This window comes from Pristiophorus japonicus, chromosome 2 (assembly GCF_044704955.1).
Source record: "Pristiophorus japonicus isolate sPriJap1 chromosome 2, sPriJap1.hap1, whole genome shotgun sequence".
Lineage (NCBI taxonomy): Eukaryota > Metazoa > Chordata > Chondrichthyes > Pristiophoridae > Pristiophorus > Pristiophorus japonicus.
In genome coordinates, this window is record NC_091978.1 from 47047495 (window position 1) to 47062662 (window position 15168).

Here is a 15168-nt window from a genome sequence, read left to right on the forward strand (position 1 = left end):
CTGAGGTTAATTGTTCTGAAACATGAAATTTCATATCTATACAAATTCTATCACACACTTGTACACAAATACACCAACACTGACACATTAACGCATACACTGTACAGGAGAGAAAGCGAGAGAAGGCTGTATGTATGGGGGTGGAGGGGGAGTGGGGGGGGGGGGGGGGGTGGAATGTACAATAGGGTCGGTAACCCCTGATTGGCTGTCTGGAGTGCTACAGGATATAAAGTCCCTGGATAATGAGTGCTCTTGATTGGCCTGCTGCTCTTTGTATGAGAGGCAGCTGCAGGCACAGCTCCACATTTGAATGTATATAGGGGATTGGAGGGCAGCAGCTCCATGGGCCATCTGTCTCGGCAGCCGTCAGCAACAAAGACTTCAGGATGGTGCTAGTACATGTCGGATATCTTGTTCTTCCAGTTTTTGGGTCTGTGAACAACAGAGGTACTACCTTCAGGGGAAAGAAATGATCAAAAAAATATTCTTTACCCTTCGCTAGATGACAACTGATGTGGTTCTCACTTTTGCTGATTATATAGTACATAGACTGTGTTGTGAGTAATATTATGTGCTCTCATGTTAATTCTGTGACACAGATAAGATGCTCTTTGTGTCTCAATTTGTTGAGAAATACTGATGTATAAATCTCAGCACATTCCCCGTATTGGTTTACATAAGCATGCAGTGTTAACTTAAGATTTGTAGGAATTGTGCTTTGTTAGTCCTCTATTTTTTCTTAGCCCAGTAATACAGTATTAGCACAGTTCATTTACTTTTTAATGCTGAATATTATAGAGTTTGTAACACACCTTTTCTGTTAGCGCTGTGTGTATATGTGACGTGCTGTGTAAATGCTGTACTGTAGGTTTTTGCCTGCCTCTGTGTTCTACTCTACACACAGAGAAGTACCTGCTCTTCTCCCATTGTGGAGCACATATTACCGCACGCGTCTCTGACAGTGTGCTCTGCCCCATGTGATGTACTGACGGCCCAGTACCGATCTGATACTATCTCCTTTGTTGCCTTTTTCCTTCGGTCTGTTTCACTTTTCGCACTTACAGGGAGAAAGAATGAATAACTGTTACGGTTTCTGTATCGATTGAGACTGACCGGCACTTTATCTGACATTTATGTGTGACTCTGGCCCAGCAGCGGCCTCTTTGCGGAACGGTAGTACGTCCTTTCTGTGTACCTGATAGCTTGTTACACTATAATGACTTTTGATAATTAACTGTTCCCCCCCCCCCACCGCCATCCCCCTCAAAACCGATTTCCCCCCCAAACCGATTCCCCCTCTCGTCTTCTGCAGCAGCTGACAGGTGCTGAGGTTCCGTTCCAGGGGCCTCACCCATGTTGTTCTAAAAAAAAAGACTTACATTTACATGGCGCCTTTCATGACCACTGGGCATCCTAAAGTGCTTTACAACCAATGAATGTACAATGCAGTCACTGTTGTAATGTGGGAAATGCGGCAGCCAATTTGCGCACAGCAAACTCCCACAAACAGCAATGTGATAATGACCAGATAATTTGTTTTTGGTATGTCGATTGAGGGATAAATATTGGCCAGGACACTGGGGATAACTGCCCTGCTTTTCTTCGAAATAGTGCCATGGGATCTTTGACATCCACCTGAGAGAGCAGACCGGACCTCGGTTTAACGTCTTATCCGAAAGACGGCACCTCCAACAGTGCAGCACTCCCTCAGCACTGCACTGGAGTACAAAAGCAAAATGCTGCGGATGCTGTAATCAAAACAGAAAATGTTGGAAATCTCAGCAGGTCAGGCAGCATTTGTGGAGAGGAAATGTTTTTCCTAACTCCTGGTATTACCATTTGAATTATTATCTAATCTCTCCTGTCTTCCACCCTATCACAGCCCTTCCCATTTGTTCTTTCTTTCCCTCCCCCTTTCAGTGCAGGTTAAGAATCTGTTCTTTTTAAACACTCTCCAGTTCTGACGAAGGGTCATCAACCTGAAGCGTTAACCCTGCTTCCTCTCCACGGGACCTGCCTGACCCTGCTGAGATTTCCAACATTTGCTGTTTTGACTGCACTAGAGTATCAGCCTATGTTTATGTGCTCAAATCTCTGGAGTGGGACTTGAACCTACAACCTTCTGACTCAGAGGCAAGTGTGCTACCCACTGAGCCACTGACTGTTATCCTTTAGATGTGAATCTTGACAATGAGTGCTGGCAGGCTATTCAACTATTTCTGCTCTTGTCCTTAGCTGACGTTTACCCACGTGCACTTGCCAGCAGGGCTCACTCGATTATAGTGATCAGTGGTGGGAACCTGGCGGACATTTCCTCTCCTTAACTCAGGAGCACGAGTCCAGTTGTGGTGCTCTAACTGCTGCCCTGAGTGAGATGTGCTAACTCAGAGCGGATCTGAGATCAAATCTGGAAACATCTCTGTCTAGATTAAAAATAAAACGGGGAAGGTGGCTCAACCGTGGCTCACAAGGGAAATTAAGGATAGTGTTAAATCCAAGGAAGAAGCATATAAATTAGCCAGAAAAAGCAGCAAACCTGAGGACTGGGAGAAATGTAGAATTCAGCAGAGGAGGACAAAGGGTTTAATTATGATGGGGGAAAATAGAGTATGAGAGGAAGCTTGCTGGGAACATAAAAACTGACTGCAGAAGCTTCTTTTCTAGATATGTGAAGAGAAAAAGATTAGTGAAGACAAACGTAGGTCCCTTGCAGCCAGAATCAGGTGAATTTATAATGGGGAACAAAGAAATGGCAGACCAGTTGAACAAATACTTTGGTTCTGTCTTCACGAAGGAAGACACAAATAACGTTCCGGAAATACTAGGGGACCGAGGGTCTAGTGAGAAGGAGGAACTGAAGGAAATCCTTATTAACCAGGAAATGGTGTTAGGGAAATTGATGGGATTGAAGGCCAATAAATCCCCAGGGCCTGATAGTCTGCATCCCAGAGTACTTAAGGAAGCGTCCCTGAAATAGTGGATCATTTTCCAACAGTCTATCGACTCTGGATCAGTTCCTATGGCTAATGTAACACCACTTTTTAAAAAAGGAGGGAGAGAGAAAATGGGTAATTATAGACCGGTTAGCCTGACATCAGCACTGGGGAAAATGTTGGAATCAATTATTAAAGATGAAATAGCAGCGCATTTGGAATGCAGTGACAGTATCGTTCCAAGTCAGCACGGATTTATGAAAGGGAAATCATGCTTGACAAATCTTCTAGAACTTTTTGAGGATGTAACTAGTAGAGTGGACAAGGGAGAACCAGTGGATGTGGACTTTCAAAAGGCTTTTGACAAGGTCCCATACAAGAGATTGGTGTGCAAAATTAAAGCACGTGGTATTGGGGGAATGTACTGACGTGGATAGAGAACTGGTTGGCAGACAGGAAGCAGAGAGTCGGGATAAACGGGTCCTTTTCAGAATGGCAGGCAGTGACTAGTGGGATGCTGCAAGGCTCAGTGCTGGGACCCCAGCTCTTTACAATATACATTAATGATTTAGATGAAGGAATTGAGTGTAATATCTCCAAGTTTGCAGATGACACTCAGCTGGGTGTCGGTGTGAGCTGTGAGGAGGATGCTAAGAGGCTGCAGGGTGACTTGGACAGGTTAGGTGAGTGGGAAAATGCATGGCAGATGCAGTATAATGTGGATAAATGTGAGGTTATCCACTTTGGTGGCAAAAACACGAAGGCAGAATATTATCTGAATGGCGGCAGATTAGAAAAAGGGGAGGTGCAACGAGACCTGTGTCATGGTACATCAGTCATTGAAAGTTGGCGTGCAGGTACAGCAAGCGGTGAAGAAGGCAAATGGCATGTTAGCCGTCATAGCTATGGGATTTGAGTATAGGAGCAGGGAGGTCTTACTGCAGTTGTACAGGGTCTTGGTGAGGCCTCACCTGGAATATTGTGTTCACATTTGGTCTCCTAATCTGAGGAAGGACATTCTTGTTATTGAGGGAGTGCAGCGAAGGTTCACCAGACTGATTCCCGGGACGGCAGGATTGACATATGAGGAGCGACTAGATCGACTGGGCCTGCATTCACTGGATTTTAGAAGGATGAGAGGGGATCTCATAGAAACATATAAAATTCTGACTGGACGTGTCAGGTTAGATGCGGAAGAATGTTCCCGATGTTGGGGAAGTCCAGAACCAGGGGACACAGTCTAAGGATAAGGGGTAAGCCATTTAGGACTGAGATGAGGAGAAACTTCTTCACTCAGAGAATTGTTAACCTGTGGAATTCTCTACTGCAGAGAGTTGTTGATGCCAGTTCATTGGATATATTCAAGAGGGAGTTAGATATGGCCCTTACGGCTAAAGGGATCAAAGGGTATGGAGAGAAAGCAGGAAAGGGGTACTGAGGTGAATGATCAGCCATGATCTTATTGAATGGTGGTGCAGACTTGAAGGGCCGAATGGCCTACTCCTGCACCTATTTTCTATGTTTCTATGTTTCTAGCTTATTGAAACATATATGATTCTGAGGGGTCTTGACAGGGTAGATGCAGAGAGGATGTTTCCCCTCATGAGAGAATCTAGAACTAGGAGGCATAGTCTCAGAATAAGAGGTTTCCCATTTATCACAGAAATAAGGAGGAATTTCTTCTCTCAGAGAGTTGTGAATCTTTGGAATTCTCTATCCAAGGGAGCTGTGGAGACTGGGTCTTTGAACACATTTAAGGTGGAGATAGACAGATTTTTGAATGATAAAGGAGTCAAGAGTTAACAGGAGTAGGAGAGGAAGTGGAGTTGTGGCCAGGACCAGATCAGCCATGATCTTATTGAATGGTGGAGCAGGCTCGAGGGGCCAGGTGGCCTACTCCTGCTCCTATTTCTTATGGACGCGCTTATTTGTACTGCAAAAAATGGTCGCCACCCCTTTGTCTATGATTGGTCCCCTTGGAGGATAAGCCACACCCTGAGGTTTCACTGAAATGTGTAACTAGAACCGCCAATCCCAAGGTCTTACTGACTTTGCAAATTGTGACTCGATCCACTTTGACTTCCTGAAGCGACAGAGGACAGAGCTCCCCAGAAGACAGCAAGGGCCAGCCGAAGTGCCTTACCCCAGCATGGATTGTTAACAGGTTTATTGGGTATGAAGTGAATAGTGACAGTGTCATGACTTCTGGATATCATCCACTCCAACGATGTCCCTTGTAGGGGGTTGGAAGAACGTGATCCATCACCCAGTCTAGGATGGCCAGCTCCCTGGTTGGTTCCTCGACATATTGGTCTCGAATACCATCCCTAATACACTCCAGGAAATCCTCCTCCACCGCATTGCTACCAGTTTGGTTAGCCCAATCAATGTGTAGATTAAAGTCGCCCATGATTACTGCTGTACCTTTATTGCACACATCCCTTATTTCTTCTTTGATGCTGTCCCCAACCTCACTACTACTATTTGGTAGTCTATACACAACTTCCACTAGCGTTTTCTGCCCTTTGGAATTCCGCAGCTCCACCCATACCGATTCCACATCATCCAGGCTAATGTCCTTCCTTACAATTGCATTCATTTCCTCTTTAACCAGCAACGCCACCCCGCCTCCTTTTCTTTTCTGTCTATCCTTCCTAAATGCTGAATATCCTTGGATGTTGAGTTCCCAGCCTTAGTTCCCCTGGAGCCATGTCTCCGTGATGCCAATCACATCGTATCCGTTAATTGCTATCTGCACAGTTAATTTATCCAACTTATTCCGAATACTCCACGCATTGAGGCACAGAGCCTTCAGGCTTGTCTTTTTAACACACTTTGCCCCTTTAGAATGTTGCTATAATGTGGCCCTTTTTGCTTTTTGCCTTGGGTTTCTCTGCCCTCCACTTTTACTATTCTCCTTTCTATCTTTTGCTTCTGCCCCCCTTCTATTCCCCTCTGTCTCCCTGCATAGGTTCCCACCCCCCTGCCATATTAGTTTAACTTCTTCCCAACAGCACCAGCAAACACTCCCCCTAGGACATTGGTTCCGGTCCTGCCCAGGTGCAGACCGTCTGGTTTGTACTGGTCCCACCTCCCCCAGAACCGGTTCCAATGTCCCAGGAATTTGAATCCCTCCCTTCTGCACCACTGCTCAAGCCACGTATTCATCTGAGCTATCCGCGATTCCTATTCTGACTAGCACATGGCACTGGTAGCAATCCTGAGATTACTACTTTTGAGGTCTTACTTTTTAATTTAACTCCTAGCTCCCTAAATTCATCCCGTAGGACCTCAACCCGTTTTTTACCTATATCGTTGGTACCTATATGCATCACGACAACTGGCTGTTCACCCTCCCTTTTCAGAATGTCCTGCACCTGCTCCACGACATCCTTGACCCTTGCACCAGGGAGGCAACATACCATCCTGGAGTCTCGGTTGCTGCTGCAGAAATGCCTATCTATTCCCTTTACAATTGAATCCCCTATCACTATCGCTCTCCCACTCTTTTTCCTGCCCTCCTGTGCAGCAGAGCCACCCACGGTGCCATGAACTTGGCTGCTGCTGCTCTCCCCTGATGAGTCATTCCCCTCAACATGACTCAAAGCGGTGTATCTGTTTTGCAGGGGGATGACCGCAGGGGACCCCTGCACTACCTTCCCTGCACTGCTCTTCCTGTTGGTCTTCCATTCTATATCTGGCTATGGACCCTTTGCCTGTGGTAAGACCAACTCACTGAACGTGCTCTTCACGTCATTCTCAGCATCATGCATGCTCCAGAGTGAATCCATCCGCAGCTCCAGCTCCACAACGCGGTCCGTCAGGAGCTGGTGGCAGACCCACTTCCCGCGCACGTAGTCGTCAGGGACACCGGAAGTGTTCCCGACTTCCCACATAGTACAGGAGGAGCATAACGGGAGGTTCACCTCTCATTCTTTGAAACTCCACTGAGCATAGACCTAACCTCCTCAACCTTTCTTCATCTCAGGAATCAACCTCGTGAACCTTCTCTGAACTGCCTCCAATGCAAGTATATCCTTCCTTAAATAAGGAGAACAAAACTGTATGCTGTACTCCAGGTGTGTTCTTACCAACGCCCTGTACAGTTCTAGCATGCCTTCCCTGCTTTTATACTCCATCCCCCTTGCAGTAAAGGCCGACATTTCATTTGCCTTCCTGATTACTTGCTGTATCTGCATACTAACTTTGTGTTTTGTGTACAAGAACCCCCAGATCCCTTTGTACTGTAGCATTTTGTAGTCTCTCCCCATTTAAATTTAATTTGATTTTTTTATTTTACCTACCAAAGTGGATAACCTCACATTTTCCCACATTATACTCCATCTGCCAAATTTTTGCCCATTCACTTAGCCTATCATAAGAACATAAGAACTAGGATCAGGAGTAGGCCATATGGTCCCTCGAGCCTGCTCCGCCATTCAATAAGATCATGGCTGATCTGATCATGGACTCGGCTCCACTTCCCCGCCCGCTCCCCAGAACCTCTTATCGTTTAAGAAACTGTCTATTTCTGTCTTAAATATATTCAATGTCCCAGCTTCCACAGCTCTCTGAGGCAGCGAATTCCACAGATTTACAACCCTCAGAGAAGAAATTTCTCCTCAACTCTGTTTTAAATGGGTGGCCCCTTATTCTAAGATCATGCCCTCTAGTTCTAGTCTCCCCGATGAGTGGAAATATCCTCTCTGTATCCACCTTGTCGAGCCCCCTCATTATCTTATAAGTTTCAATAAGATCACCTCTCTTTCTTCTGAACTCCAATGTGTATGGGCCCAACCTACTCAACCTTTCCTCATAAGTCAACTCCCTCATCTCTGGAATCAACCTAGTGAACCTTCTCTGAACAGCCTCCAATGCAAGTATATCCTTCCTTAAATACGGAGACCAAAACTATACGCAGTACTCTAGGTGTGGCCTCAACAATACCCTGTACAGTTGTAGCAGGACTTCTCTGCTTTTATACTCTATCCCCCTTGCAATAAAGGCCAACATTCTATTTGCCTTCCTGATTACTTGCTGTACCTGCATACTAACTTTTTGTGTTTCATGCACAAGAACCTGCCCAGTTCTCTCTATACTGCAGCACTTTGCAATTTTTCTCCGTTTAAATTATAATTTGCTTTTCTATTATTTCTGCCATAGTGGGTAACCTCACAGTTTCCCACATTATACTCCATCTGCCATATTTTTGCCAAATTTTTGCCTGTCTATATCCCTTTGCCGATTTCTTGTGTCCTCCTCACAATTTGTTCTCCCACCCATCTTTGTATCATCAGCAAACTTGGCTACATTAATACATCCAAGTTATTAATATAAATTGAAAATAGTTGAGGCCCCAGCACTGATCCCTGTGGCATCCCACTAATTACAGTTTGCCAACCTGAAAATGACCCATTTATCCCGACTCTCTGTTTTCTGTTAGTTAGCCAATCCTCTATCCATGCTAATATATTACCCCCAACCACGTGAGCTCTTATCTTGTGTAATAACCTTTTATGTGGCACCTTATCGAATGCTTTCTGGAAATCCAAATACACGACATCTACTGGTTCCCCTTTATCCACCCTGCTCGTTACATCCTCAAAGAAGTCCAGCAAATTTGTTAAACATGATTTCCCTTTCATAAAACCATGCTGACTCTGCTTGACTGCATTATGATTTTCTAAATGTCCTGCTACTGCTTCCTTAATGATGGACTGCAGCATTTTCCCAGTGACAGATGTTTGTCTAACTGGTTTCTGTCTCCCTCCTTTCTTAAATTACATTTGCAGTTTTCCAGTCTGCTGGGACCTCTCCAGAATCCAGGGAATTTTGGTAGATTACAACCAATGCATCCACTATCTCTGCAGCCACTTCTTTTAAGACCCTAAGATGAAAGCCATCAGATCCAGGGGACTTGTCCGCCTTTGGGCCCATTAGTTTGCCTAGTACTTTATCTCTAGTGATAGTGATTGTTTTAAGACCGCACCCGGCCCCCACTTCCGCCAATAGCTTCTTGATGAAATATTATTGGGATGTTTTTAGTGTCTTTTACCGTGTTTCCCATTATTAATTCTGCAGTCTCATCCTCTAAGGGACCAACGTTTACTTCAGCTACTCGTTTCCTTTTTATATACCTGTAGAAGCTTTTACTGTTTGTTTTTATATTTCTTACTAGTTTACTCTCATATGCTACCTTCTCTGTCATTATCATTTTTTTTAGTCGTCCTTTGCTAGTTTCTAAAAATTTCCCAATCCTCTGGCGTTCCAATGTTTTTCACAACATTGTATGCCTTTGTTTTCAATTTACTACCATAATGATCTTCATCTACCAGCCAAGTAGCCAAACATTTGTGCAGACATGGAAGACACAGGCAAAGATGGCTAGGGTCCGATTACTAATAAGTATCTTAAGGACTCTCCAGTAATAAACTGAACTAAGGTATTTGGATGGCCATATAAGAATGTTATTGCAGCTGGTCCAATTATCAATGGATTTTGCCAAGGAAGTGAGTGATAGATGTTAGAAAAGCACGCTGAGTGTCCCATTGGTTGCAAGTAGGTCAGAAGTGACCGAGGTAACTCAAAGCCAATAGGCATGGGCTTAATTCTTCGTCCATGGCTCAGTGGTAGCACCCTCACCTCTGAGTCAGGAGGTTGTGGGTTCAAGTCCCACTCCAGAGATTTGAGCACAAAAATCTAGGCTGACACTCCAGTGCAGTACTGAGGGAATGCTGCACTGTAGAAGGTTCCATCTTTCAAATGAGATGTTAAACCATGGCCCTTTCGTTCTCTCAGGTGGATATAAAAAGAACCCATGGCACATAAAAAGATCCCAAGAAGAGCAAGGGAGTTGTCTCCGATGTCCTGCCATTATTTATCCAGAGTGATTATGTGCACGAACATTTCTGTGTACTTGTGCGCATACATGCCGTCGACCCCGCCCCTTTTTGCACATGCGCGTTTGATCCGGTTGTACATGTGCAGTGCGATATATGAGGAAGCTGGAAGTGGGGTTGAACCACAAACTGCAAGGAGCTAGAATCTGAGCCTGCTACTGGGGCTTTTGGGTTATCTATTGAAAATCAATGATTATACTAAAGGAGCCTTCAGGCCCTTTGCCTAGAATATCACTGTGCTTATCTTCACGAACATTTTCACAGCCTTCTGAGAGAGAGAGAAAATTGGAGAGGAGGAGAAAGCAGGAGAATGGGGGCAGAGAGTGATAGAGAGAGAATGGGGCAGAGAGAAAGAGTGGGGGAGAGAGTGAGAGAGGGACTGGGGGGGGGGGAGAGAGAGCAAGAGAGAGACTGGGGGGGAAACAGAGGGAGATTGGGGGGGAGAGAGAGAGAGAGAGAGACTGGGGGGGAGAGAGAGAGAGAGAGAGAGAGAGACTGACTGGGGAGTGAGAGCGAGCGAGAGAGCGAGCTAGAGAGCGAGAGAAAGAGGCAGAGAGAGAGAGAGACTGGAGGAGGGAGGGGCAGGGATAGACTGGGAGGAGGCAGAGAGAGCGAGGGAACTCAGGAAGAGGAGGTCAGCAACTTGGTGAGGGGGGGGGCAGGGGATAACGAGCTCGGAGAGCACAGTGGGGATGGTGAAAGAACATGATCCAGGTCTAAAAGTGGGGTGGGGGGGGGGGGGGCTGAGAGCGAGATTGTGATCCAGATGGTAAGACGGATCACGTTCTTCCAACCCGACCATCTTTACACCCGCACCATGTTCTCGCTCTTCTACCCCTACACCTGGATGATTTCTCAGAAAGCTCGCTGCATGTGCGGCAAGTGACATCATTGGATTGGATGAAATCCGGAAGTCATGACACTGTCACTATTCACTTCATACCCAATACACCTGCTAACAATCCGTGACCCACATGCAATGCCTCATCTATTGCGGAGGGGCGGGGGGCGGGGGATAAGGTCAGGAAATTATTGGGGGGGAGATTGTCATGAATCCGTGGGAGGGGGGAGGTGGAAATTGGACAGGTGGAGAAGGTCCGAAACTCAAGGGAGCGGGGGAGGGGGGGTGGTGATGGGGGAAGGTCAGGAACTCGGGCAGAGGGAAAAGGGCATGAACTTGGGCCGGATGGGGCGGGGGAAGTCAGGTACTTAGGCTATGGGCGGTGGGGGCAGGAATTTGTTTGGGTGGGTGGGGAAAGGTCTTAATCCATGAGAGCGAGCCCTGTCTGTTCCAAGTGAGCTCTGTTCTGTCTGGAGTCGGCAGTCAGAATGGCTCGAATTACACTTTGCAAAGTCACTGACTACGTAAGCAGGGCGGTTCTAATTACACATTCCAGAGAAGCTGCTGGGTGTTTGGTCCCTTTGGAGGATAAATCAGCAATCGGGTCTTGTGATCAAGTGGACCCAATCAAAGCTTTACGTGTTGCAAACTAACACATTCATATTTATCCATCAATCAACATCATTAAAACTGATTATCTGGCCATTATCACATTGCTGTTTGTGGGAGCTTGCTGTGCACAAATTGGCTACTGCGTTTCCCTACATTACAACAGTGACTACACTTCAAAAGTACTTAATTGGCTGTAATGCTGTTTGGGGTGTGAAAGGCGCTATATAACTACAAGTCTTTTTTATTTTCTTATCGGTGCACATGTTGGATAAATCCTAGGTGTGTATACCTGAGGTGTTGCCTTCTGCCTAAAACATTAACATGATTAAGAGTGGCAAGCTGCTTTTGCTTTCGATGTGGGGATAGCAAGTTGAAATAAAAGAGAAATGACTTGTATAGTACGTCATCACCTCTCCCAGGCATGTCCAATTCAATTACTGACTATGAGGGGCAGTTACTGTTATTATGTAGGTAAATGTAATGGCCATTTTACACACTGCATAATCCCACAAACGAGTCAATCTATTTTTGGTGGTGTTTATTGAGGGAGTGATAGTGACCAGGACTTGAGGAAAACTTCCTACTCTTCTCCAGAAATACCATGGGATCTTTAATGTCCTTCGGAACCACAAGAACAGATAGGTGGGGTTGTTCAGAGAAGGTTCACGAGGTTGATTCCAGAGATGAGGGGGTTGACTTATGAAGATAGGTTGAGTAGGTTGGGCCTCTACACATTGGAGTTCAGAAGAATGAAAGGTGATCTTCTCGAAACATATAAGATACTGAGGGGGCTCGACAAGGTGGATGAGGAGAGGGTGCTTCCACTCATAGGGGAAACTAAATCCAGGGGGCATAGCCTCAGAATAAGGGGCTTCCCATTTAAAACTGAGATGAGGAGGAATTTCTTCTCTCAGAGGGTTTAAATCTATGGAATTCTCTGCCCCAGAGAGCTGTGGAGGCTGGGTCATTGAATATATTTAAGGCGGAGATAGACAGATTTTTGAGCGATAAGGGAATAAAGGGTTATGGGGAGCAGGCAGGGAAGTGGAGCTGAGTCCATGATCAGATCAGCCATGATCTTATTAAATGCCGGAGCAGGCTCGAGGGGCCAAATAGTCTACTTATGCTCCTATTTCTTATATTCTTATGTTTTTAACAAAGTACAGTATCTCTGACAATGCCCCCCCTCTGACACCCCCTCATCTCTGACAATGCATTCCCTTAGTGATGCACTGGGATGTCAGGCTTGATTATGAATGCTAGACTTAGAGTGGATTGAGCACACAACTTTCTAACTCAGAGCCAACTGAGTGAAGCTGGTGCAGAGTGACATTCTGCTCACCTTTTTCCACCATTTACTCCCTCAGTGACTGTCTCTGTCCACATGGTCCTGATCACATTTTTTGAAAGTATTTCTCAGCCTGTTTTATTCAAATTGTCATGTCTTTCGAAGCCTTTAGAGTGAGGTAATCGTGCCTTCCATAGAAGGAGAGGAACAAAGAATGGCTGCATAAGAATATTACGTATAATTATAGATGAGCGCATCAAACGTTATTAAATTCTACTTCCTTGAGGAGAGAGCTAATCTTAAAAAAAGATTTAAAAATCTATAATGTCATTGCTGCTATTCAATTGTTCTTTTACCATTTAATAAATGTGTTTGGCAGGTGATGCCCAAGTCACAGTATAGCACAGTGTTATTCTGCTGTCTTCCAAAGTCAAGGACGAGACAGCAACCCTAAACAAAGTGAAGAATCACTCTGTTCGACCTATTTGGGAACACTACACATTTACCGAGTTATCTGGTGAAGAGAAAGTACTTTCTGGGGCATAGGGAATAAAAGCTTACTTACGGCAGTGGCCAACGATGCTGAAACTCTGCCCCCCCCCCCCCCCCCCGCCACCACAATCAAAAAACTAGAGTAAAATGGAGTTTAAAAAAGATTACCTTCTATTAAAACTATAAAGGTACATTTTGAAGGGCTCCAATGCTGGCACAGAACATGGATTGCAGGATCGAACACAAAGGTTTTCAAGCTTGATTTACAATGTTCCCAAATTCCTGGTGATTTTCATGCCCAATTCTGTGTTCCACATTCTCATTGAATGAGGCTCCATTCCTAGAGCTGTTTGAATATATTTTTGTGGTTTCTTACTCAAAGCAACAGAAATACAGTGAATTACTGACTCATAGCTTTCTTAATTGAGATACTCGGGCGGGAGTATGGGAAGTTGTAATTTGCCGCATTGAACCCCCATTCAGAGTCAGACAGTTGCTAAATCTTTATCTAAGAGCTTGAGTTCCTGCTAGGTTCTCCCAATCTCCAAATTTAGTCGATTCCGTAATGTGTGCACCTGCGAGTATGCTCACAGGTTTGTAGAGCTGTTGCATTGCAAGTGGCTTAGCCACTCACGTGATGTTCACAAGACTCAATAAAACCCCAGTCAATTGGGTCTCGGTCATCCACGATGAGGTATGCAGTTGTGAGCCTAGTGGATGAACTGGTAATGTGTAGTATGATTGTTAAACCTTTGTTAATAAACCAACTAGTTCTTAATAGCAATGTGTTGCTATGAATTCTTAAGCAAAGAACCCATGAAGCAAATACATTACAGATACCCAGACAAACCGTGTGAATGACCAAGTTAACCATTTAGGCCATTTCTCTGATCTCCTGCAGAAGCCCCACAGAAATTTCAGGTGAATGTGTCAGCCAGAATGGTAAAGCCACTATAATTGTACTTCTTATCTCTGCAGGTGCCCCTTTTCCAAGGTCGCAGCACTCTCATGCCACCTCCTGCAGACAACTTCACCTCTCTCATCAACCTGAGTTTCCTCTGCCTCACGCTGTCCAATCACAGCCAGGTCTGAGCACCCAACTGACTTCATCGCACCAGCATGCCACATCCGCATTGCCGCGGCACCAGCCTTTGACGGCTTTACCAAGCCCACAGTTCCAGGATGTCCCTACCTTCTTACCTCAGTCGTTACACCAGCAATACCTCTTGCACCAGCAGTTGCTCGAGGCCCAGCACCGGAGGCTGATATCATTACCCAGGTATGTGAATGACCAATGACATTGCATCCATTGGAATACTAAAACTGTAATAGACACATGTGTGCAGGACTTCCCCAGTGGCTCCGTGAGTGTGGTATCGTACTGAACCCGTACAGACCACGAAGGTCCCAGATTTTATCCGGGGTCTGTGTGTGACTAAGCTGATCAATGGTGAAGGTGCTACAATCGCTGACAGTGTCCCTAGGGTCATAGTGGTCCGGGTTTCCTATTGGGATTGATTTCCTGGATGGTTGAATAATCTGCCAATACTCACTGTCTGAAATTACACATAAAGAATGGATACTTGTGTGAGGTGCTGGAGGGTAGCTAGCACATGGGGAAACATACCAAAAGGCATTAATACTTGCAAGAGTGAAATGGAAAAAAGCTAGGCCCGTTTGCAATACCTTCCTAATTGAAGATGGGTGAATAACTGAGAAAAGTTTAAACTCTATGGAACTCTGAAATTATGCCAGAATGAAAGCTTAACGAGCGGATCTGAAATTTCTGTCTCTGCTATTTTAACCCATTAAAATAAAACAGCAGACAGTGGAATTTCAGATGAGCACATTAAGTTTCATACAGCGTAATTTCAGGACCTCTGATTATATAAAAGATTATATAAAGACTGCACGTATTAAACTCTTAAATCATAGTGTCATGAGGAGGTCACAGTATGTTGACTAATTTGGGACATTAGAAAGAAAGAAAGACTTAGATTTATATAGTGCCTTTCATGACCACTGGACGTCTCAAAGCGCTTTACAGCCAATGAAGCACTTTTGGAGTGTAGTCACCGTTGTAATATGGGAAATGCGGCAGCC

The 15168-nt window shown here is 45.1% G+C and overlaps 1 protein-coding gene across 1 annotated transcript in view; it reads left to right on the plus strand.

Annotated features, from left to right (window-relative positions):
• The first annotated feature begins 377 nt into the window (after positions 1-377).
• The window catches only part of ark2ca (arkadia (RNF111) C-terminal like ring finger ubiquitin ligase 2Ca), a 33777-nt gene continuing 18986 nt past the window's right edge, over positions 378-15168 (plus strand). Inside the window, exons 1-2 of the mRNA XM_070859740.1 lie at positions 378-447; positions 14044-14344. Coding sequence (XP_070715841.1) covers positions 387-447; positions 14044-14344 — 362 coding nt within the window. The 5' untranslated portion in view covers positions 378-386. The remainder of the gene's footprint in view (positions 448-14043; positions 14345-15168) is intronic.